We start from the raw sequence: 25,698 nt of genomic DNA on the forward strand, positions 1-25,698 counted from the left end.
GAGGAGCCCTCTCTTGCCAGAGGTTGCCTATATTGATCTTAACAAAGGTGTTTACAAGAAACACCACGGGGTTGACCATAGATAACCCCCCTAGTCTCCTCGTGCGATATGTGACATCTCTCCTAATTAGGTTCAACCTGTTCCCCCACAACATTAGGAAGAACAGGTTGTAGACCCGGGTCCAGAGAGGCTCTGGCAAAATGCATACGCTGCCCAGGTAGATGAATAAAGGGAGCAGGTATGTTTTGATCAGGTTAACCCTTTCCCGAAGGGTCAAAGACCAACCCTTCCACTGGGCCACCTTCTGAGTGGCACCATCGAGCCTGACCACCCAATTTTGCATGGGGTAATCTCCCCGGCCAAATTTGATGCCGAGAACTTTAGCCGAGTCCTGGGGCACTGGAAGGGTGTCCGGGAGACTAAATGTAGGATCTCCCCTTCCTAACCAGAGACTTTCGCACTTATCCCAGTTGATGCCGGACCCGGATGCTTCAGAGTAGCGATCCAGCTTCCATCACGTAGTCTGCCTCCCCCTCGAGGACACAAAGACGGTGACGGCATCAGCGTACGCTGCCACGCTGAGGGTGGCTTCCGGCACCATCCGATCCATCCCGACCCCCGCCATAGGCCCACCATCAATCCTCCTAAGGAAGGGATCAATGGCAAACACATACAGCAAGGGGCTCAGAGGACAACCCTGACGGACGCCAGACCCAACGTCAAATGGGTGGCCGACCCAACCGTTCACTAGCGGGAAAGTCTCAGCCCCCGCATACAATGTCCTGAGCCAATTGACAAACCCCACTGGCAGGCCATATCTCAGAAGAACAGACCAGAGGTACTCGTGATTAACCCGATCAAACGCTTTGGCCTGATCCAAGGACAGCAGGTACCCCTCCCAGTGACCAGCCCTACCCTGCTCCACTGCCTCCCGGACACCTAGAACAGCACTAAAGGTGCTACGGCCTGGAACAGAGCAATGCTGGGCACCCGAGAGGAGCCGGGGTGCAAACTTGACCAGCCGATTAAACAGCACTTTTGCCAGAACCTTCCTGTCCGTATTGAGAAGCGCTATGGGACGCCAGTTCTCAATACGGCTCGAGTCTTTACCCTTTGACAGAAGGATCAAAGCCGACCTCCTCATTGACCTAGGCAGAGTGCCCGAGGAAAGACACTCATTAAATACCTCAGTCAAGAGGGGACTCAAGAGGTCCTTGAAGGTCTTATAATACTCGGATGTTAAGCCATCCGGTCCTGGCGATTTTTTGAGCGCAAGCCCATCAATCGCCAGTTTAACTTCCTCTATGTTGATCTCCTCTGTCAAAACATTAATGGAGATGTCGTCCCCTGCCTCAGGAACAGCTTCAGCCAGGAAAGCCGACATCACATCTCGATCTAGATCCCTCTTTCTCAAAAGGTGCGAGTAGAAGGATCTGACGACTTCCAGAATCCCTGATCTGGACCTGTTCAGAGATCCCGTACCATCGATCAGTCCAGTGACAACTTTACGATTCACTGACATCTTGAAGTTTCTGTAAGGGTCAGGTGAGTGGTACTTCCCGAAGTCCCTCTCAAAAACCAAAGATGCGTGTCTATTATACTGACACCCTTTGAGCAAAGACTTCACTCTGGAGATCTCCTCGCGGCTACCTCCAGTCGAGACGAGATGTTCGAGTTTCCTCCTCAGGCCCTGATAAAGACGGTACTTACTCAGGCTCCTGAGGCTAGAGAGCTGGCGGAAGAACCCCGCCGCCCTGATCTTGAACATCTCCCACCACCCTGACTTACTGCTACAAAGATCCAGTAATGGTACCTGGCTCTGCAGAAAATCCTCAAAGGACTGTCTTATCTCTGCTTCCTCCAGGAGTGATGAATTCAGCCTCCATAAGCCTCTACCCATCCGGGGGGTCTCTGCAGCATTCAGAGAAAACAAAATCAGACAGTGGTCGGAGAACTCCACCTCAACAACAGAAACTGGTGAAGAGATGGCTTCCTCCTTCAAATAAAACCTATCTATTCTAGACCTGGACTCGCCTCTATAATAGGTGAAACCCGCGTGGCCTGGGGTGTGCCGGATGTGGACATCCACCAGGCGAGCTTCGCTAGCTATGCTATTAAGCGCGACGCTATCATAAGTCAGCTTGCCTAGGGAGCCTCCCCTGTCACGGGTCCTCGTGACTGCGTTAAAGTCACCCCCAAAGATCACCTGCCGACTGCTAAAAAGGTACGGCTTGATCCTCATAAAGAGATCCCTGCGGTCCCGCTTGGTTTGGGGACCGTAGATGTTGATTAGCCGAAGCTCTTGTCCCTTCATGAGAACATCCAGGATCAGGCACCTCCCTATTTCTAACTCGATAACCCGTCGACATTCAACCGCTGCGGTAAAAAGTACCGCCACTCTGCTATATGGCTCGGCCGCAAGAGACCAGTAAGATGGACCAGACCTCCATTTCCTCCTTGCCTTATGCACAGCTGCCAAATTTGGCAGCCTGGTCTCTTGCAAAAACAAAATGTCGGTTTCAATGCGGCCGAGAAAATCAAAGGCCGCAAATCTAGCCATATCAGATTTAATGCTGGCAACATTAATGGATGCCAGCGTCAACGGAGTGGGTGCCGCCATCATTGGTGATCAAGTTAGATGGCTTTCTTCTTCCCACCCCCCTTCTCCTCAGGGTCTGAGGATGACCCCTTGCCACGTTTTTTGCTAATTGAAAGGTCTATAGCAAGGGGCTCCTTGACCCTGTCCTCCTTGCCGCCGGGCTCCAGGCCAGCCCTCCCCTTGGAGGTTACTGAACCCTCACAAGAGGAAGACTCAGCGCCCCCTGTTGGCCTCACCTTTGTCCTAGGCACCTCACTGTCTGCGTCCTCCGAAGAAGAGGAGAGAGTTTGGAACCTATTGGAGAGCTCGACAGGAGGAGAGTTGGGATTACCTTCCTGCCTCTGGCCTCTTGTAGGAAAAGTTTTCCTTTCCCTCCTTTTTCCTTTCCCAGTGCCCTGCTTGTGTTTTTTCTTTCGCCACTCCTTGTCATCCTCACCCACACTTGTATAGTGGGAGGAATCTGAATAAGTGGCAGCCTCCTCCCTTTGGATCCTCCTGACCTCCTCATCCAATTCCCTGTCCCCTGGAGCCTCAGCTACATGACTTGCATCCGGAGCAGAGGCCCGCATTGACCCACCTGCCACCTGGGTTTCCACCAGCTCCCTGCTCCTTCTGCGCTTTTCTTGGCGCCTCAGCTTGGCAGCTCCAGCATGCTTTTTCCTCCTTGGCTCCTGGGCTCCATCGCCTCTGCTGGTCCCCTCTCCTGCAGAAGCAACCTCACGGCTCTCCTCCGCTGGGGCGACAACTGCATTGGCGAAAGAGCGTGGACAGCGACTGAATGGGTGACCGAGGTCACCACACAGGTGACACCTAATCTCTGCACAAGATGCCGCAAGATGACCTACCTCACCACACAGAGCGCACTTGATGACTTTACAGGCGGCACTCAAATGTGTGGGGTCGCCGCACTTGTGACAAAGCTTTGGTTGCCCCTGGTAGAAGGGCAAGATACGATCCCGACCGAGGAAGGCCGCAGATGGTATGTGGGCCACTGAGTTCCCTGAACGCTTTAGTTTCACCATAAACGTCCAGGCTCCGGACCAGATGCCGTGTTCGTCCCGGTTCTTATTGGGCATGTCTACCACCTCACCGTACCGACTGAGCCATGTCATGATATCGTAACAAGAGAGGGACTCGTTACGAGTCAAAACAGTCACTGTCTTGACTCCAGTCTGGCAGGTTACCACTTGTGCAGCGGAACCGTGCCAGCCGGGCTCGTCCTTTATCAACTCCTAGTTCCCCCCAAAAGAGCTCGAGGCCCTCTGGGCGAACAAAGCTGATGTCGAACTCAGACATGCCATAAGGATGGATCAGGGCATAGATGTCATTCTCCCTGAACCCCATCTTCAGCAGCAGCTCTACCACCTTACTCCTGGATGGGCACGCATCATCGCCTCTCCACTGAAGACGAGCCACATTCCTACGGCCAATGTCCTGCCCGATTGTCGGCAGGGACCAAACGGTCTCCTCCCTTTGCTCTCGGAAGACACCGAGTCCATGTCTCTCTATCCATAGAGACAAATCCACTACTCTGCCCCCTACATTCATCGATCTCTCCCCCCTCCTTTAGGCCTCCAGGAGGTGCTGCTGCAAAACGCTGTCCCCAGAGCCCAAAGACAAGGAGGACGCCTCTCCCCTCCCTCCAGCGGCGACACTGGCATAACTTCTACCAGATGTTGTCGCCGCTGGAGGGGCGACTGGATCCTGACCCACGCCCTGACTACCCTCCGAAGCCCCACCCACCTGTACACAAGATGACATACTACCCAGGCAATCGGGGACACCTGGAGTTCCCTGGGTCCCCACAGGAGCAGGGGCAGCAGGGACATGGGCAACAGGGGTACCAACAGCCGCATTCGTTAACACACTCACATCTCTATTAGCTGCTGGACCATGACCCATATTACTTTTACCCTTATCAGTCTCTTTCTGCCCAGAGGGCAAGTCCATGGCACCTCCGGTGAGTGGCTGAAGATGCACACCAGCAGCTTCCGTGTCTCGCCCTTCAACAGTTCTCTTGGTTTTGGTGGCTGTAGCTCCACTCACCTTAGCCACTCTGGGAGTTGTAGTTCCTCCAGCTTTACTACGAACAACAGGCGGATGTTTACCATGAGTGGGGCGATCGGCAGACCCGGCCACCACCCACTGCGCCCCTTCTGCACCTGAAAGGCGCTTTAGGGACACAGGGGGGACAGCTAAGCCACCACCGGTGGGACCTGGCGCCGGATCACGCCCCTCTCCCACTGGAACGTGACCAACAGCGCCAGCACCTCTGGACTAGCCGCGACCCTTTGCTTTCCCAACACTCTTCTCCACCTCCTTTACTCCTCCATTCCCACTACTAGCACAAGCGGGCTTGGAGTTTTGGGCCGCATTAACCCTCTCTTCCCCAGTCCCCTGCATCGGACCCACCAAAAAGCCCGGGACTAGGAGCTCAGGGTTACCACCCTGGTTTGACTTTGCAGCCAAACCAGAGTGCTTGGTGACATAAACGAACTTTTCTTGAATATACGTTTTTTCCTTTTTCCTCCTCTTCTTGTTTGAGGTTTCTGGGGGCAAATCCTTTCCAAAGTAGCAGGACTGCAGCCTCTCTGGGGACTCCTGCAGCTGTAGCTGCCGCATTATCAGTGCCCCCTCTCCACTGCTGCTGGAGCTGTCATCAGTGTCCTCTGAATCTGACTCGCCTGATGTGGAGGGCAGGCTGACCTGTTCAGCTGGGATGCTGGGCCCGGTAGTCCCACCTGGCAGTGATGATTGCTGCTCCCCAGAGCACCCAGCTAGCCCATCCTGAGCACCATCGGATTCCACCGAGCTGCTGCTGCTTGAGTGCCTAGCAGAACGCTCTTTAATAGCATCGCTGCTCACAGACGCCATTTTGCTGAACCTTTCATCGTTTAACAGTTTTTCTTTGAAAGGTCCACTTCTTTCCAGAATTCTTTCCCTCTCCTCCGCATAAAACTCAATGGCCTCCTCACAGGCTTCAATCTGCCGCGATATGGCCAGTTTCCTGGTATGGGATTTTGCCCGCTTCGCATCATAGCGGGCAGCGTGCAGCTCCTGCCTATATTTATTCAGCTGCCTCCCGACATGTCCATAGTCCTTCATATATTTGGCAATACGGGTTGCCACATCCGTCACTGACTCGCCCTCCCTGCGATCAGCCCAACTTGCCTGCGTACGTTGTTTTTCAGCATGGTCCTCCACTCTCTTCCTCTGGCTCCGAGTCATCTTGGGCTCCTCCAGGGGAGTCAGGGTGACGTTACTGCCACTCTGAACTGATGTTCTCCCCTCCTGGGGTGCAGTCCTCCCTCCCCCCGACCGAAGCCGGAGGGAGGAGGTCTGGGACTCCATGGCTGGAGCAAGCCCAGCACCTGTAGCCTTTGCTGGGTAAGCTTTCCTCTTACTGGTGACCACACCCTGGATCCTGCAGAGCTCTCACACACCCAACCTTCTCCAGAGATGCACTCACTATTCTGTTGGTGGAGTCACTGTGTATATACATTACTTATCATGTACTGATCCTGAGTTACATCCTGTATTATCCTCCAGAGCTGCACTCACTATTCTGCTGGTGGAGTCACTGTGTATATACATTACTTATCCTGTACTGATCCTGAGTTACATCCTGTATTATACTCCAGAGCTGCACTCACTATTCTGCTGGTGGAGTCACTGTATACATACATTACTTATCCTGTACTGATCCTGAGTTACATCCTGTATTATACTCCAGAGCTGTACTCACTATTCTGCTGGTGGAGTCACTGTGTACATACATTACTTATTCTGTACTGATCCTGGGTTACATCCAGTATTATACTCCAGAGCTGCACTCTCTATCCTACTGTTGGGGTCACTGTGTACATTACATTACTTACTATCCCGTACTTCATCGTCAGTTAGAACAGTTTAATTACCTAAATATCACAGTGAATCCCCCCCCCCCCATGGCATTTGAGGATTTTGGACCTTCAGAATAACCATGAAATGTATTGGGAACCCCTAATGACATAATGAAGCCGTACATTACTGCGCTCGTCACTCTGCTCCCGACCTCTTTCCTTTGTTTTCGGAGCCCCTGAGAATGATAAATCTGCTTGTTATTGTCCTGAGCAGCTAATCTTCTGTGTTTGTGGTAATCCGCAGTTGTGTCGCACAACATCCGTGTAATCTCACATTATATTAGGTCCTCCTTGTGGTGCGGCATCTGCTGCCATGTCTGATCAGCAATTCTGGGCTCACCCTCGGGGTGCAGCTTCTCTTCTCAGCACTTATATATAACACATATATAACGGGCTGAGGATGTTCAATTGTGGAAACAGTCATAATGAATGGATCCCAAATAAGGACCACCGTTTAGGACTGCAGCACTCTGCATATACACACTGAGCGTCCACTTTATTAGCCCCCATCTAGTAGCGCGTTTGGCCTTCAGAACTGCAGTAATTTGTCGTGGTGTAGATCCAACCATGTGATATAGTCGATCTGCAGGAATATCGGCCCCTGCGGACAGGAAGCTTCTTGTAGTTGCTGCAGATCAGATGGCGGTGCTGACATGTTCTGTGCAGCTGACAGGAAGGGGTCAGCGATTCATGCTACTTGCACCAAATTCTGACCTCCCATCAGCACGGGGCAACAGAAATATGCATCCATCTGACCAGGGGATGTTTTTCCACCACTCAGTGATACAATTTTGTGCTCTTTTGCCCCAAGGAGTCTCATATTTCTGTTTCTCTTAGACACAATGGCGCTGGAACTGGTCGTCTGTTGTTATAGCGCGTCCGTACGGAGGAACAGCGAGTACGGACATGTTAGTTGGAGCGCCAGTGTTGCATCGGCTGCTCCTAACTGTGCAGCGCCTGAGATGATTACTGACATCCTCCTCTGACCCCTTTTGATGATGAGTTGCTTCTCTCCACAGGATCCTCTTTCGCTGCATCTTTTTCCATGATCATACCATTCCTGGTATACATGAGAAAACCCCACACAGTTGGCAGTGAAAGCCTGGCCCCGGCTAATCTAGACCTCCTCGGAAGTCTCTTAGATCGCTAGATTTGCCCATCTAATGTGGAATCTCACTGAAGCGGATCCACGGAAAACTGGTCACGTGATTTTATGCTGCACTCCGGGGTCACAGATCTAATTTCCCTAAAGGGAATCGCCAGTTGTGAGAGGGCCGGGGCTCTAATAAAGGGGCCAATCAATGTGTAATGCTGTCACGGTGTATAATATAAGGTCAGCTTCATTTGTGCAGATTCTGTAGGTGGCAGAAAAGTTCATTTTTCTGTATTTTTAAAAATCCAGTCTTGTATAACTGCACCAAACACGCAGTGCGAGCTCAGCCTCATGTCCACGGGCGGATCGGATTCCGCAAGCAGGAGCCTGCAGCAAAATCCGACTGGGTCTTCTGCTTACCCGTCCCGGTCTTCATTTTCTTCACTGCGGAAGCGCCATCCGGTTCGCCGTCACACATGCGCAGCGCTGCTTTGTTCTTTATTAAACTCCTGCTTTCCCGCAGAATCTGCGGCCCGTCCGCAATTCATGTGACTTCAATGGAAGCCGTCCGTGCGGGAGCAAACTGAAATGGAGCAGCTGCGAGTTTTGTTTTCTAGACCTACTGATATACAAAAACACAATAATGTATTTAAAGTCAGCGCTGTCATCTATAGTCCTATTTACAGAGTAATCACACTTTTAAAAACCTTTTAACATGTCAGAGGGACATGGCAAAATTTTTGCTCAGTGGGGTCTGGGTGAAATGAATGGGCTGCAGCGCTCACCCGAGCGCGGTGCCCCTTTGGCTCCTCTCAGCAGCTGAAAACAGACACATAGACTTCTATAGGCACCTGTGCGTTCGTCATCAGCTGCCAAGAGTAGCCGACAGCCAACGGTGAAACCCAAAGGGGCACAGAGCTCGGATGAGTCCTGCATCCCCTTAACTCAGTGATTAGCACTTGGCTCCTCACTAAATAAAACTTTTGGCATGTCAAAAAGTCCAATAACGCTTTAATATCTGTTTGTATGGAGGGTTTGATGCAACTGGTCCGGCACCGCAGACCTCTGGAGTCCTTCCTACTGCACGACGAATGAAATAGGTTTCAGCCACAGGCGATCCAACAACATGTTTAAGGCCTCCTGCCCACGGGCGAATATTCCATTGCGTTACCCGCAGCGATAATCCGCACGCGGGTAACGCAGTGAACGCTTTTCATAGCATAACTATGGAAAGCGCAGCCCCATGTACATGAGCGGAAACTTGCAGCGATTTTTTGCAATGAACCTATTATTAATGATAGGTTCATCACGGAAAATCAAGGTGACTTAAAGGGGTTGTCCCGCGGCAGCAAGTGGGTCTATACACTTCTGTATGGCCATATTAATGCACTTTGTAATGTACATTGTGCATTAATTATGAGCCATACAGAAGTTATAAAAAGTTTTTCACTTACCTGCTCCGCTGCTGGCGTCCTCGTCTCCATGGTTGCCGTCTAATTTTCGCCGTCTAAAATGGTCGAATGGCCAAATTAGACGCGCTTGCGCAGTCCGGGTCTTCTGCTTTTCTGAATGGGGCTCCGTGTAGCTCCGCCCCGTCACGTGCCGATTCCAGCCAATCAGGAGGCTGGAATCGGCAATGGACCGCACAGAAGAGCTGCGGTCCACGGAGGAAGAAGATCCCGGCGGCCATCTTCACCGGTAAGTATAGAAGTCACCGGAGCGCGGGGATTCAGGTAAGCGCTGAGCGGTTTTTTTTTTAAGTCCCTGCATCGGGGTTGTCTCGCGCCGAACGGGGGGGGGGGGGGGGGGGGGGGGTTAAAAAAAAAAAAAACCTGTTTCGGCGCGTCCGGGGTTGTCCGGCCATAAACATTAGGTCTCATTACTTCTGTTTGCCCAATACAATGCACTTTGTAATATACATTGTGCATTGTAAATTAGGCAAACAGAAGTTATTCACTTACCTTTCTGATGCCCCCCCCTGTGTTGCTCCTCGGTTGCCATGGGTTCCGACAAGTCTCTTGTCCTCTTCTTGTCGGGACGACGGAGACACGCTTCTCCAGCACAGCTCTGCGCATGTGCAGAAGAACTTCAGCCGCTGGGAAGCTCAGTTCTGCCTGCAGGGGAGGCGTGGCTGCTGGCTCTTCATCTCCAAGGTAAGAATGAGTGGAGGGGCGGGCTCTCGCGGGGGGGTGGGGGGGTGGAGAGGGAGAGATGGATGGATGGATGGATGTGTGCAAGGGGGGGGGTGCAGTGATGTGTGTGTGTGTTCGTGGTGTCTGGAGACCCGGCTGTCAGAAGTCCCGGGGGAAGGAGGGGGGGTGGAGAGGGAGAGATGGATGGATGGATGGATGTGTGCAGGGGGGGGGTGCAGTGATGTGTGTGTGTGTGTTCGTGGTGTCTGGAGACCCGGCTGTCAGAAGTCCCGGGGGAAGGGGGGGGGGTGGAGAGGGAGAGATGGATGGATGGATGGATGTGTGCAAGGGGGGGGGGGGGGTACAGTGATGTGTGTGTGTGTGTGTGTGTGTGTGTGCGCAGGGACCCGGCTGACAGAAGTCGGGGGGGGGGGGGTCATTGTGAGAGGGGTCGCTGTGGGAGGGGCACTATGAGGGCATGTGTGTGTGGGGAAATGTTTTGTTTTACTTTACTTTAGCAGGGTGGGGGGGGGGGGCAGTAGGTAGCTTTGCAGTGGGGGGCTGCAGAAGAGTTCTCTCTCGGCTCTCCCCAGCCCCTCTCCATTCACTATACACTGTGCTGCTGTTTACACTCATGGTAGGCTTTTATCGTGAACCATGAGAGTATAACAGTCTCCCCTGGCCACAACCCCTCTGATTATAGTATGCAGCAGGGGGCGGGGCCTGGGCGGGGAGAGACTGTAGATCAGTTCAATAGAGGTGGGCGTGTCATGGGCGGGGCTAGGACGTGAGCTGAGGGAAATCCTGCCTTTTCATGTCTCTTACTACCATCGAGAGCGCGCACACAGAAGAGGGAGAGCGCAGAGCATTGTGGGAAGGCAGCACAGAGGCGCCATCTTTGAAAGCTGCAGTGAAGATCAGAATCTAAGGTAAGAAACTGACATTGCAGCTGATCTGCCGGCCGGTTTGAGCCCCTGTATGCTGTGTGTTACTATCCTTACTGAAAGGAAAGCAGCAGCATTATAAAAATTTTTACCCTGTGTGGCCGGACAACCCCCTTAAGTGTTATCCCGTGGCGGAAATCCGCTGCGAGAAAACGCTATACCCGTTGTGAGACGGTGACCGGCAAAGTGCTGGAGGGCAGATATATTTCGCCTAGGATGCTCTCCTATGCGGCTTTAGGGAGCACTTGGGCAGATACGTGCCCCCAGCAGCCTGGGCTCGGTGGAGGAAGCCGGCAGTAGGGTGTCAGTAACATTAAGTTACTGACACGTTGTAGTGTGTAAGTGGCTCCAAGCCACATAATCCGGGCCGGCTTTTCCTGGAATGGTCAAAGCGAAGGGTGGGATGGCCACTCCGACGTACCAGGTGAGGCGGTTACCAGGCCTTATAAAGCCTGGGCCTACAGGGCCTAGAGGAGAGCTGAGACCTTTGCAGGTCTAGGAGCCTGGCTGGCTGTGCGCAGATACCATTTGGTTACCAGTGTGTAGACAGGGATGCTACATGTTTAGTAAGTGCTCGGACGAGCAGGATTTACTTTCTGTTGGCCTGAAGTAAAGGCCTGTATTTTGCTTTGTTTGCTTGGAAATAAACCCAGGCAAAGCCTGGACTAAAGACTTTATCCCGTGTGTCACTGTCTCTGACTGCTTATGCCCAGGTTGCTACCGATCCTAAACGCTAATCCTTCACACCGTGGACAGCCGCCCTAAGGAAGGGCTTGTGTTTTGTTTTATTTTTGTTCTGCTGTTTGGTCGGAGGAGTAGCAAAATGGGAAAAAAGTGGTTCGGTTTTACTTTTAGTGGGATTTTTCAGTTATGTTCCATCTGATTTCCCATTTTTTACGGAAAAAGTAGCACACACCAGAGCACTTTTTTTTCTAAAAGAAAATGGAGAGCGATGGACAGGACCCTGACATTTTTTTTTTCATTTTTCTAAATGGGTGACGGAACAGAGTGGCGAGCTCTCCTTTTGGTTCTGCGTTTGTCGTCCGTTTAATGTATTCTCTTTTGAATGAGTGTGTGGAGAAGGGAAGAAAGATCGAAACGGTCTGTTCGTGGCAGCTCTTTCTACTGGATCAGAGCGGAGACTGCGGCTTCTGTTCCGTTCTGTTGTCATTCTGCTTTTCTATCCGTTTCATTTAAAATAAAAATTGTGGATAGAAAGAAAGACAGAAAGCAAACGGCTGATGTGAAGGAGCCTTAATCTACCTCTGAGTTCACAGACTACAGCCATGCGCAGCCACCTCGGTGATCCGTATCTGAAATATAGGCAGAAGGTAAACAAGGACGCCAGCAATGGCCGCTCGGAGCCACAGTCATCTGTCTTGTGAATGAGGTGGATTACTGAGCTGTGAAATCACAAGGTTTTCCTCCATCCTAAGTACTAAGCACAGTGTGACGAACCCCCTCCTCTCCCCAGGAGATTGTGCAGCGTAAGGAAAAGAGAATAGTTAAAGGAGAACTCCGTGCGGACATCACTTTACAGGCAACATCTCCATATAACCCTTCGTTAATCCATTGCTTTACTAAGCTTCTACTAATGCTAAACTCTATCATGTCTTATACTCCAGTTACATCCAAAGCTGCAGTCACAGGTCTGCTTACTCTGTATGTGCACTCGCTTACGCTGCATTGTCTGGTATTTTTTAAGTCTGTGTTCACAGGTTTACATATCCGGCGCAATTCATGAAGCCCAACACTTTCCAGGAAGTCTTGTACATGTTGATGATGTGTGAAAGACGATTCATGCCTGTTCTGTGAGGTATATCATTCTAGTAGTTCATTATATAAGATCTCACTGCCTGCCCTCTTCTTATTTCAGGAGTGGCCATCAGCACCTATGCCAAATACTGTTACAGGAAACTCCAGAAAGCAGCCTTGCTGGGAGCGAAAAAGGTACCTAAATTCCCCTAAAACACTGGTGTCTTTACATATCCTAATCTCATGCTGTTCAGGGGGGTTTCTGGGACCCTGGCCAGAACACACAGGGGTACAGAGCGGAAGCAGGTAGCTCCGACCCCTGTGTAGTGGTCCGCACTAGTAATTGCAGGTGCAGCTTTCATTAAAATCAATGAGAACTGTGCTTTCAGTTACATGCACCGGCCACTAGACAGGGGTCGGTGATAACTGCTTTGTATATCTGTGTGTTGTAACACTAGGGCGCCTTCACACTAGTGATCGCGATATCGCCATGAGAAGATTGCGGAAAAATCGTGGCTTTTTTCCTGCGATTTTTGAGCGTTAGCGCTGCTTTTTCTTGCAAAAACATCACTGTGACTTGTGATTTGCTTGCGCATTTTATTCACACGATTTTGCCACAATTTTTGTCATACAAAAGTCAATAGGACTTTCTAATGTTACAAATGCTTCACACGAAAATTGCAAGTTTGTGCTTCTGCGTTTTCCCTCACTCCCATATAGCACAAAAAATGCACCCTAAGGGCTCCTTCACACTGGCGATCGCAAAATCGCGGCAAAGTCACACTGCAAAACTCCCTCCCACCTCCCTTCTCCGGCCGCTGTCATTGGCTCCCATAGGAGCCCATGCAGCGGCTGATGTATTCCGGCCCAAAAGATAGTTCCAGGACTATCTTTTGGGCCCGATGTAAAAACACCTGGCGCTATATTGGCCGTCCGAGCGCTTTTACGTCGCGGGAATACAGCCATTTGATCTAAAGCATTGGAATCCAACGCATCAGATCGTAGCGTATATCTCCCCACCGTGAAAACAGCGGGCCGATATATGCTCGTATGAAAGAGCCCTCAGTCTGTAGATCACTGTTTCCCAAACTCCAGTCCTCACGACCCCCAACAGGTCATGTTTTCAGGATATTCTATGCTAACAACACCTGTGGCAATGCCTGAGGCACCGACAATACTTGCATCACCTGTACAATACTGAGGATATCCTGAAAACATGACCTGTTGGTGGTCACTGAGGACCGGAGTTGGAAAACACTGATCTAGATAATCTCTGATTGTGTCCTGATCACTAGTTGTGATATACATGATTGTTTCCATTGCTGGATGTCATATACATGCATAGGCTTGCTACCTGGCTAGTAAACCTCCGGCCTGGACAGTAATTTGGTCCAGAGGCTGGGGTCAGTGCTTGTTTTTTTACCAGTGATATTAAAGGGTATTCTGGGATTTTTTAACTAATGACCTGTCACCTGAAAAGGTCATCAGTAGATAATGGACAGGCGTCCGCCGCTCAGGATCCCCATCAGTTGGTCATCCGGCACAATGCAGCTGGCCAGACGTCGTCATCAGTGGTCACCATCACTACTGTTTGATGTGATATACAGGATTATGTCCCGTCACCAGATGTAATATTCATGATTGTGTCCCCATCACTAGATGTGATATACATGATTGTGTCCCTGTCACTAGATGTGATATACAGGATTGTGTCCCATCACTAGATGTAATATACATGATTGTGTCCAGTTACTAGGTGTAATATACATGATTGTGTCCCATCACTAGATGTGATATACATGATTCTGTTCCCGTCACTAGATGTGATATACATGATTGTGTCCCTGTCACTAGATGTGATATACAGGATTGTGTCCCGTCACTTGGTGTAATATACAGGATTGTGTCCCCCTCATTAGATGTGATACACATGATTGTGTGCCGTCACTAGATGTAATATACAGGATATTGTCCCCATCACGAGATGTAATATACAGGATTGTGTCCAGTTACTAGGTGTAATATACAGGATTGTGTTCCTGTCACTAGATGTGATATACAGGATTGTGTCCTGTCACTAGATGTGATATACAGGATTGTGTCCCGTCACTAGATGTAATATACAGGATTGTGTCCCATCACTAGATGTAATATACATGATTGTGTCCCATCACTAGATGTAATATACATGATTGTGTCCCATCACTAGATATGATATACAGGATTGTGTCCCATCACTAGATGTGATATACATGATTGTGCCCCATCACTAGATGTAATATACAGGATTGTGTCCCATCACTAGATGTGATATACAGGATTGTGTCCCATCACTAGATGTGATATACAGGATTGTGTCCCATCACTTGATGTGATATACAGGATTGTGTCCCATCACTAGATGTAATATACAGGATTGTGTCCCCATCACTAGATGTAATATACAGGATTGTGTCCCATCACTAGATGTAATATACAGAATTGTGTCCCCATCACTAGATGTGACATACATGATTGTGTCCCATCACTAGATGTAATATACATGATTGTGTCCCATCACTAGATATGATATACATGATTGTGTCCCATCACTAGATGTGATATACAGGATTGTGTCCCATCACTAGATGTAATATACATGATTGTGTCCCAATCACTAGATGTAATATACATGATTGTGTCCCATCACTAGATGTAATATACACGATTGTGTCCCATCACTAGATATGATATACATGATTGTGTCCCATCACTAGATATGATATACATGATTGTGTCCCATCACTAGATGTGATATACAGGATTGTGTCCCATCACTAGATGTAATATACATGATTGTGTCCCATCACTAGATGTAATATACATGATTGTGTCCCAATCACTAGATGTAATATACATGATTGTGTCCCATCACTAGATGTAATATACATGATTGTGTCCCATCACTAGATGTGATATACATGATTGTGTCCCATCACTAGATGTGATATACAGGATTGTGTCCCATCACTAGATATGATATACATGATTGTGTCCCATCACTAGATATGATATACATGATTGTGTCCCATCACTAGATGTGATATACAGGATTGCGTCCCATCACTAGATGTAATATACATGATTGTGTCCCAATCACTAGATGTAATATACATGATTGTGTCCCATCACTAGATGTAATATACACGATTGTGTCCCAATCACTAGATGTAATATACATGATTGTGTCCCAATCACTAGATGTAATATACATGATTGTGTCCCATCACTAGATGTAATATACATGATTGTGTCCCATCACTAGATGTGATATACATGATTGTGTCCCATCACTAGATGTGATATACAGGATTGTGTCCCATCACTAGATATGATATACATGATTGTGTCCCATCACTAGATATGATATACATGATTGTGTCCCATCACTAGATGTAATATACATGATTGTGTCCCATCACTAGATGTAATATACATGATTGTGTCCCAATCACTAGATGTAATATACATGATTGTGTCCCATCACTAGATGTAATATACAGGATTGTGTCCCATCACTAGATGTGATATACAGGATTGTGTCCCATCACTAGATGTAATATACATGATTGTGTCCCAATCACTAGATGTAATATACATGATTGTGTCCCATCACTAGATGTAATATACACGATTGTGTCCCAATCACTAGATGTAATATACATGATTGTGTCCCAATCACTAGATGTAATATACATGATTGTGTCCCATCACTAGATGTGATATACATGATTGTGTCCCATCACTAGATGTGATATACAGGATTGTGTCCCCATCACTAGATGTGACATACATGATTGTGTCCCAATCACTAGATGTAATATACATGATTGTGTCCCAATCACTAGATGTAATATACATGATTGTGTCCCATCACTAGATGTAATATACATGATTGTGTTCTCGTCACTAGATGTTATATACAGGATTGTGTCCCATCACCAGATGTAATATACATGATTGTGTCCCATCACTAGATGTGATATACAGGATTGTGTCCCATCACTAGATGTGATATACATGATTGTGTTCTCGTCACTAGATGTTATATACAGGATTGTGTCCCATCACTAGATGTAATATACATGATTGTGTCCCATCACTAGATGTAATATACATGATTGTGTCCCATCACCAGATGTGATATACAGGATTGTGTCCCATCACTAGATGTGATATACAGGATTGTGTCCCATCACTAGATGTAATATACATGATTGTGTTCTCGTCACTAGATGTTATATACAGGATTGTGTCCCATCACTAGATGTAATATACATGATTGTGTCCCATCACTAGATGTAATATACATGATTGTGTCCCATCACCAGATGTGATATACAGGATTGTGTCCCATCACTAGATGTGATATACAGGATTGTGTCCCATCACCAGATGTAATATACATGATTGTGTCCCATCACTAGATGTGATATACATGATTGTGTCCCATCACTAGATGTAATATACATGATTGTGTCCCATCACTAGATATGATATACATGATTGTGTCCCATCACTAGATGTGATATACAGGATTGTGTCCCATCACTAGATGTGATATACATGATTGTGTCCCATCACTAGATGTAATATACAGGATTGTATCCCAGATTATGATGACATCTAGTCTCAGATTTGCTGTACATAAAGCCAGTCCTCTGCATCTTCGGCCCCTGCTGAGTCTTCTCCGTTCTTCCTCCTACTTCTCATTGGCCCCATGGCTGCCCCAGATGCTCAGTTTAGCCCTTGAGAATATTTCTAATTAACTGCCAATTAATTACCGTTGCTCTATTTAGCAGTGAGCAGAGTTTCAGCATTTATTAGTATGTATTTCCGAGAGAGCATGGCATTTCAGTGACCTCCGGCTCCTAGGGATGCAGCAGAGTTATCATTGTGTTATCTGTGGGGTTACATAGGACTGTATGTCACATCTACTACATTATCTGCCTTTAGAGAGTTATCACTGTGTTATCTGTTATGTTACATAGGACTGCATGTCACATCTACTACATTATCTGTCCTCAGAGAGTTATCACTGTGTTACCTGTGCTGTTACATAGGACTGCAGGTCACATCTACTACAGTCTATGTGGTGTTACATAGGACTCCAAGTCACATCTACTACATTATCTGCAGTGTTACATAGGACTGCAGATGACATCTGCTACATTAACTGTCCTCAGAGAGTTATTACTGTGTTATCTGTTATGTTACATAGGACTGCAGGTCACATCTACTACATTATCTGCCCTCAGACAGTTATCACTGTGTTATCTGTTGTGTTACATAGGACTGCAGGTCACATCTACTACATTATGTGTGGTGTTACATGGGACTGCAGGTGACATGTTAAATTATCTATCCCTAGAGAGTTATTACTGTGTTATCTGTTATGTTACATGGGACTGCTTGATTACCAGTACTATGTAATATATCAATAGTCTTATCTGGAGGATAGTTATTGCTGCACCTTGGTGACTGCCGGTAACGGAGCCAAGGGCCGCGCACGCGACCGCCAGTAACCTGCGTTATTAATACTCGTTCTGCAGTGAGAAGACAGTGTTACCATGGTAACTAGCAGCACTGCACCCTTCCAGTAATACACCTCAGTGTAGTAGTGCAGCATCCTAATGAGATCTCCGGGTCCTCAGCATTAGCACACCGTCATCTTCCCTTTAATGTGTCTTGCGGATTAGTCTGTGACCTCCGCAGGGAGCGGCTGCTGCGAGTGTCTGCAGTGATGCATATTGGGATCATTGTAATGCCATCCCTGCACACATAAGATTACTCCATACAGACAGCTGGCTATTTCCTGCCCAGTGATAGCTTGTGTCATAGCCGAAAACCAGAGGCCTGGCAAGCTGGAAGGAGGAGAGGCGGCCACATAATCCTGTCGTCTGTACTCCGCTCTTAGGCTGGTCACTTCCTGATCCGCTGCTGTAAACTTCTGTAACACAAGCATGTTCTGCAGTACTTTACAAATCAGATGGTACATGTACGGATAAAATCAGACATTACATCCAGCAATAAAGTATTCTGATCATAGGGGTGAGAATCCTGCTCACAAGAGCTTACAATCTATAATGAAATAGGGGTGAGGATCCTGCTCACAAGAGTTTAAATGTATAATGAAATAGGGGTGAGGATCCTGCTCACAAGAGCTTACAATCTATAATGAAATAGGGGTGAGGATCCTGCTCACAAGAGCTTACAATCTATAATGAAATAGGGGTGAGGATCCTGCTCACAAGAGTTTAAATGTATAATGAAATAGGGGTGAGGATCCTGCTCACAAGAGCTTACAATCTATAATGAAATAGGGGTGAGAATCCTGCTCACAAGAGCTTACAATCTATAATGAAATAGGGGTGAGGATCCTGCTCACAAGAGCTTAAATGTATAATGAAATAGGGGTGAGGATCCTGCTCACAAGCGCTTACAATCTATAATGAAATAGGGGTGAGGATCCTGCTCACAAGAGCTTACAATCTATAATGAAATAGGGGTGAGAATCCTGCTCACAAGAGTTTACAATCTCTAATGAAATAGGGGTGAGAATCCTGCTCACAAGAGCTTACAATCTATAATGAAATAGGGGTGAGGATCCTGCTCACAAGAGCTTACAATCTATAATGAAATAGGGGTGAGGATCCTGCTCACAAGAGCTTACAATCTATAATGAAATAGGGGTGAGGATCCTGCTCACAAGAGCTTACAATCTATAATGAAATAGGGGTGAGAATCCTGCTCACAAGAGCTTACAATCTATAATGAAATAGGGGTGAGAATCCTGCTCACAAGAGCTTACAATCTATAATGAAATAGGGGTGAGAATCCTGCTCACAAGAGCTTACAATCTATAATGAAATAGGGGTGAGAATCCTGCTCACAAGAGCTTACAATCTATAATGAAATAGGGGTGAGGATCCTGCTCACAAGAGCTTAAATCTATAATGAAATAGGGGTGAGGATCCTGCTCACAAGAGCTTACAATCTATAACGAAATAGGGGTGAGGCTCCTGCTCACAAGAGCTTACAATCTATAATGAAATAGGGGTGAAAATCCTGCTCACAAGAGCTTACAATCTATAATGAAATAGGGGTGAGAATCCTGCTCACAAGAGCTTACAATCTATAATGAAATAGGGGTGAGGCTCCTGCTCACAAGAGCTTACAATCTATAATGAAATGGGGGTGAGGATCCTGTAGATCCTGTAATCTATTAGGAAATTGGGGTGAGGCTCCTGCTCACAAGAGCTTACAATCTATAATGAAATAGGGGTGAGGATCCTGTAGATCCTGTAATCTATTAGGAAATTGGGGTGAGGATCCTGCTCACAAGAGGTTACACTCTATGAATAAATGGGGGTGACACAAAAGGTAATATTGCTATGGTTCTGATGACAGGTTCTGCTTCTTCTGCATGATGCTTTCATGTGCTAACAGTGTCTATAAGAAGAGACTTCCCCTCCCCATTCCATAATTGGATTGTGGTCCGGAGTTGGATGTCTGCAATCCATACCTGTGCAACTTTGTTTTTATGTTTAGGGTCATTGTCTAGGCTGAAATTAAATCTTTTCTAATGCGGCAGTTCTCTTGCAGACTGCAGCAGGTTTTCTTCCAGATTTTGCTGCGTAGTGCACTACAATAGCTAGTAACCTGTTGGTCACATCCATACTATTAGATCAGATTGGCTGCCCAGCACCTTCTGAGTGCACCCCACAAAGTAAACATACCTTACACTTTTCCAATATCCTGCATCCAGATCGCATCTTGCAAAAATGTGGCCAAAATATACAAGATCGCAATCCATGTCACAGGTCCTCATCATCCTGGTCAGTCCTCACGCAAACTTCTATTTTAGCTTTCCCATTCCCAGGTGGCTGCGTTTTCTCAGCATCCTCTAGGGACCCCGTATTCCCTACATTCCCAATGGGTTACAGTATGTCTGCTTTTCATTCTTACTGGGCATGTCTTACCTGGATCCTCAAGAAAATATATCTTCCCTACACCCTTAATACCTCATGTCTTCTCCAGATCCTCTGAGGATCATTCTTCTCTACATTCTCTTGAAATCATGTCCTGTCTACATCCTTTAGAGGTTGCATTTTCCCTACATTCCCTGGAGGTCATATTTTCTTTACATCCCCTGAGAGGCATTGTTATCTACATCCTCTGGAAGTGGTGATTTCTCTTCATTCTCTGGGGGTGGTGTCTTCTTTACATCCTTTGGAGGTGTCTTCCAAAGATCTTCTGGAGGTGGTGTCTTCCATACAATCTCTGGAGATGGTGTCTTCCAAAGATCTTCTGGAGGTGGTGTCTTCCATACAATCTCTGGAGGTGGTGTCTTCCTAAGATTTTCTGGAGGTGGTGTCTTCCCTACAATCTCTGGATCTGGTGTCTTCCTTACATCCTCTGGAAGTGGTGTCTTCCTTACATCCTCTGGAGGTGATGCCTTCCTTACAATCTCTGGATCTGGTGTCTTCCTTACATCCTCTGGAGGTGGTGTCTTCCTTACATCCTCTGGAGGTGATGCCTTCCTTACATCCTCTGAGGGTGGTGTCTTCTTTACATCCTCTGGGAGTGGTGTCTTCCTTACATCCTCTGGGGGTGGTGTCTTCCTTACATCCTCTGGGGGTGGTGTCTTCCTTACATCCTCTGGAGGTGGTGTCTTCCTTACATCCTCTGGATCTGGTGTCTTCTTTACATCCTCTGGGAGTGGTGTCTTCCTTACATCCTCTGGGGGTGGTGTCTTCCTTACATCCTCTGGGGGTGGTGTCTTCCTTACATCCTCCAAGGGTGGTGTCTTCCTTACATCCTCTGGGGGTGGTGTCTTCCTTACATCCTCTGGGGGTGGTGTCTTCCTTACATCCCCTGGGGGTGGTGTCTTCCTTACATCCTCTGGAGGGGATGTCTTCCTTACATCCTCTGGAGGTGGTGTCTTCCTTACATCCTCTGGAGGTGGTGTCTTCCTTACATCCTCTGGAGGTGGTGTCTTCCTTACATCCTCTGGAGGTGGTGTCTTCCTTACATCCTCTGGAGGTGGTGTCTTCCTTACATCCTCTGGAGGTGGTGTCTTCCTTACATCCTCTGGAGGTGGTGTCTTCCTTACATCCTCTGGAGGTGGTGTCTTCCTTACATCCTCTGGAGGTGGTGTCTTCCTTACATCCTCTGGAGGTGGTGTCTTCCTTACATCCTCTGGAGGTGGTGTCTTCCTTACATCCTCTGGAGGTGGTGTCTTCCTTACATCCTCTGGGGGTGGTGTCTTCCTTACATCCTCTGGAGGTGGTGTCTTCCTTACATCCTCTGGAGGTGGTGTCTTCCTTACATCCTCTGGAGGTGGTGTCTTCCTTACATCCTCTGGAGGTGGTCTCTTCTTTACATCCTCTGGAGGTGGTGTTTTCCTTACATCCTCTGGAGGTGGTGTCTTCCTTACATCCTCTGGAGGTGGTGTCTTCCTTACATCCTCTGGAGGTGGTGTCTTCCTTACATCCTCTGGAGGTGGTGTCTTCCTTACATCCTCTGGGGGTGGTGTCTTCCTTACATCCTCTGGAGGGGATGTCTTCCTTACATCCTCTGGGGGTGGTGTCTTCCTTACATCCTCTGGGGGTGGTGTCTTCCTTACATCCTCTGGAGGGGATGTCTTCCTTACATCCTCTGGAGGGGATGTCTTCCTTACATCCTCTGGAGGGGATGTCTTCCTTACATCCTCTGGAGGTGGTCTCTTCTTTACATCCTCTGGAGGTGATGTCTTCCTTACATCCTCTGGAGGGGATGTCTTCCTTACATCCTCTGGAGGTGATGTCTTCCTTACATCCTCTGGAGGTGGTGTCTTCCTTACATCCTCTGGAGGTGGTGTCTTCCTTACATCCTCTGGAGGTGGTGTCTTCCTTACATCCTCTGGAGGTGGTGTCTTCCTTACGTCCTCTGGGGGTGGTGTCTTTCTTACGTCCCCTGGGGGTGATTGTGTCCCCATCACTAGATGAGATATACAGGATTGTGTCCCCATCACTAGATGTGATATACAGGATTGTGTCCCCATCACTAGATGTAATATACAGGATTGTGTCCCATCACTAGATGTGATATACATGATTGTGTCCCCATCACTAGATGTAATATACATGATTGTGTCCCCATCACTAGATGTGATATACATGATTGTGTCCCATCACTAGATGTAATATACAGGATTGTGTCCCCATCACTAGATGTGATATACATGATTGTGTCCCATCACTAGATGTTATATACAGGATTGTGTCCCATCACTAGATGTAATATAGATGATTGTGTCCCCATCACTAGATGTGATATACATGATTGTGTCCCATCACTAGATGTTATATACAGGATTGTGTCCCATCACTAGATGTGATATACATGATAGTGTCCCCATCACTAGATGTGATATACATGATAGTGTCCCCATCACTAGATGTGATATACATGATTGTGTCCCATCACTAGATGTGATATACATGATTGTGTCCCCATCACTAGATGTTATATACAGGATTGTATCCCAGATTATGATGACATCTAGTCTCAGATTTGCTGTACATAAAGCTAGTCCTCTGCATCTTCGGCCCCTGCTGAGTCTTCTCCGTTCTTCCTCCTACTTCTCATTGGCCCCATGGCTGCCCCAGATGCTCAGTTTAGCCCTTGGGATGGTGTCTTCCTTACATCCTCTGGAGGTGATGTCTTCCTTACATCCTCTGGAGGTGATGTCTTCCTTACATCCTCTGGAGGTGATGTCTTCCTTACATCCTCTGGAAGTGATGTCTTCCTTACATCCTCTGGAGGTGGTGTCTTCCTTACATCCTCTGGAGGTGATGTCTTCCTTACATCCTCTGGAGGTGATGTCTTCCTTACATCCTCTGGAGGATGTGTCTTCCTTACATCCTCTGGAGGTGGTGTCTTCCTTACATCCTCTGGAGGTGGTGTCTTCCTTACATCCTCTGGGGGTGGTGTCTTCTTTACATCCTCTGGGAGTGGTGTCTTCTTTACATCCTCTGGGAGTGGTGTCTTCCTTACATCCTCTGGAGGTGGTGTCTTCCTTACATCCTCTGGAGGTGGTGTCTTCCTTACATCCTCTGGGGGTGGTGTCTTCCTTACATCCTCTGGGGGGGGGGGGGGTGTCTTCCTTAAATCCCCTGGAGGTGGTGTCTTCTTTACATCCTCTGGGGGTGGTGTCTTCCTTACATCCTCTGGAGGTGGTGTCTTCCTTACATCCTCTGGAGGTGGTGTCTTCCTTACATCCTCTGGAGGTGGTGTCTTCCTTACATCCTCTGGAGGTGATGTCTTCCTTACATCCTCTGGAGGTGGTCTCTTCTTTACATCCTCTGGAGGTGGTCTCTTCTTTACATCCTCTGGAGGGGATGTCTTCCTTACATCCTCTGGAGGGGATGTCTTCCTTACATCCTCTGGAGGGGATGTCTTCCTTACATCCTCTGGAGGTGGTGTCTTCCTTACATCCTCTGGAGGTGGTGTCTTCCTTACATCCTCTGGAGGTGGTGTCTTCCTTACATCCTCTGGAGGTGGTGTCTACCTTACATCCTCTGGAGGGGATGTCTTCCTTACATCCTCTGGAGGGGATGTCTTCCTTACATCCTCTGGAGGTGGTGTCTTCCTTACATCCTCTGGAGGTGGTGTCTTCCTTACATCCTCTGGAGGTGGTGTCTTCCTTACATCCTCTGGAGGTGGTGTCTTCCTTACATCCTCTGGAGGTGGTGTCTTCCTTACATCCTCTGGAGGTGGTGTCTTCCTTACATCCTCTGGAGGTGGTGTCTTCCTTACATCCTCTGGGGGTGGTGTCTTCCTTACATCCTCTGGGGGTGGTGTCTTCCTTACATCCTCTGGGGGTGGTGTCTTCCTTACGTCCTCTGGGGGTGGTGTCTTCCTTACGTCCTCTGGGGGTGGTGTCTTCCTTACGTCCTCTGGGGGTGGTGTCTTCCTTACGTCCTCTGGGGGTGGTGTCTTCCTTACGTCCCCTGGGGGTGGTGTCTTCCTTACGTCCCCTGGGGGTGGTGTCTTCCTTACGTCCCCTGGGGGTGGTGTCTTCCTTACGTCCCCTGGGGGTGGTGTCTTCTTTACGTCCTCTGGGGGTGGTGTCTTCCTTACGTCCTCTGGGGGGTGGTGTCTTCCCGACAGCCTCTGGGGACGGGGTGGGGGTGTCTTCCCGGCATCCTCTGGGGGTTCAGGCTTTCCCGACATCCTCTCGGGGATTGTGCTTTTTCCGACATCCTCCGGGGGTCGTGCCATCCCGACATCCATCCTATCTATATCCTCTAGGGCTGTGTTTGCCAACTACAGTCCTGAAAGCCCCTCAACAGGTCATGTTTTCTGGATTTGCTCAGTATTACACAGGTGATGTAATTATTGTCAATGCCTTACTGTCAATTGTCAATGTTCTTACTATAGAATATCCTGACAACATGGCCTGGCGGGGTGCTTTGAAGACTGGGGTTGGGAAGCGTTGCTCTAAGGGTGGTGTTTTCCCTACACCTTCTAGGGGTCACGTCTTTCCTATTCTTGCGAGTCTCATATGATCCATGCATTCTCAGGGGGTTATATCTACTCTCCAGAGACAATCCAGTTCTGATACGTATCTCTTTACTGCAGTGTATTATTTCCATTGCATAATAGTAGTAATCGTATAAATAATACATGAATAGCTTGTGATGTATAATATGGGCTCTGTGAGTGACACCGAGCGGGACTGTCTGTAGTAGGTTGATGTCATGCAGATTTACAGGATGTCTTGGCTGCTGAGATGTCACCTCCTGGGGCAGAGGCCAGGTCTCTAATCCTGGTAGTAATCTATACAATGTCATGTCTCGCTGCAGGGAAGGAGGCCGCTACCTGTCTAGGAACAATGATCATTGTGTGGGCCTGCGGTGCAGAGGAGCCATCTGTTTGTGTGTACTGTAAATATGGCGTCTAATCGTACAATCGTACGCTATAATTGTTTCTAGTATATAAGTATGAAGACGGGACGATTAAGGCTCATTTAGAAGCAACGATTATCGCTCATAATTTGTTGAAAATGTCGAAAGTGAGCGATAATCGTTACGTGTAAACGCGCGCCCATCGCGCACTTTTCGTTAGTAATTCGTTCATCGTCTTTCGGTCCGTTTGGCAGTTCGCTTATCGTTTTGTTTAAATGAAAATCGTTCAGTCGTTTAATGATTGTTTTACCTCATTTTTTTACCTTCACTGACGCACGCGC

The 25,698-nt window shown here is 48.0% G+C and overlaps 1 protein-coding gene across 1 annotated transcript in view; it reads left to right on the forward strand.

Moving 5' to 3' along the window:
- Positions 1-25,698, forward strand: part of ARHGAP39 (Rho GTPase activating protein 39) — a 164,420-nt gene that overhangs the window by 118,496 nt on the left and 20,226 nt on the right. Inside the window, exon 6 of the mRNA XM_066578706.1 lies at positions 12,547-12,620. Within this exon, the coding sequence (XP_066434803.1) occupies positions 12,547-12,620 (74 nt within the window). The remainder of the gene's footprint in view (positions 1-12,546; positions 12,621-25,698) is intronic.

The sequence above is a fragment of the Eleutherodactylus coqui genome, chromosome 9 (assembly GCF_035609145.1).
Source record: "Eleutherodactylus coqui strain aEleCoq1 chromosome 9, aEleCoq1.hap1, whole genome shotgun sequence".
Lineage (NCBI taxonomy): Eukaryota > Metazoa > Chordata > Amphibia > Anura > Eleutherodactylidae > Eleutherodactylus > Eleutherodactylus coqui.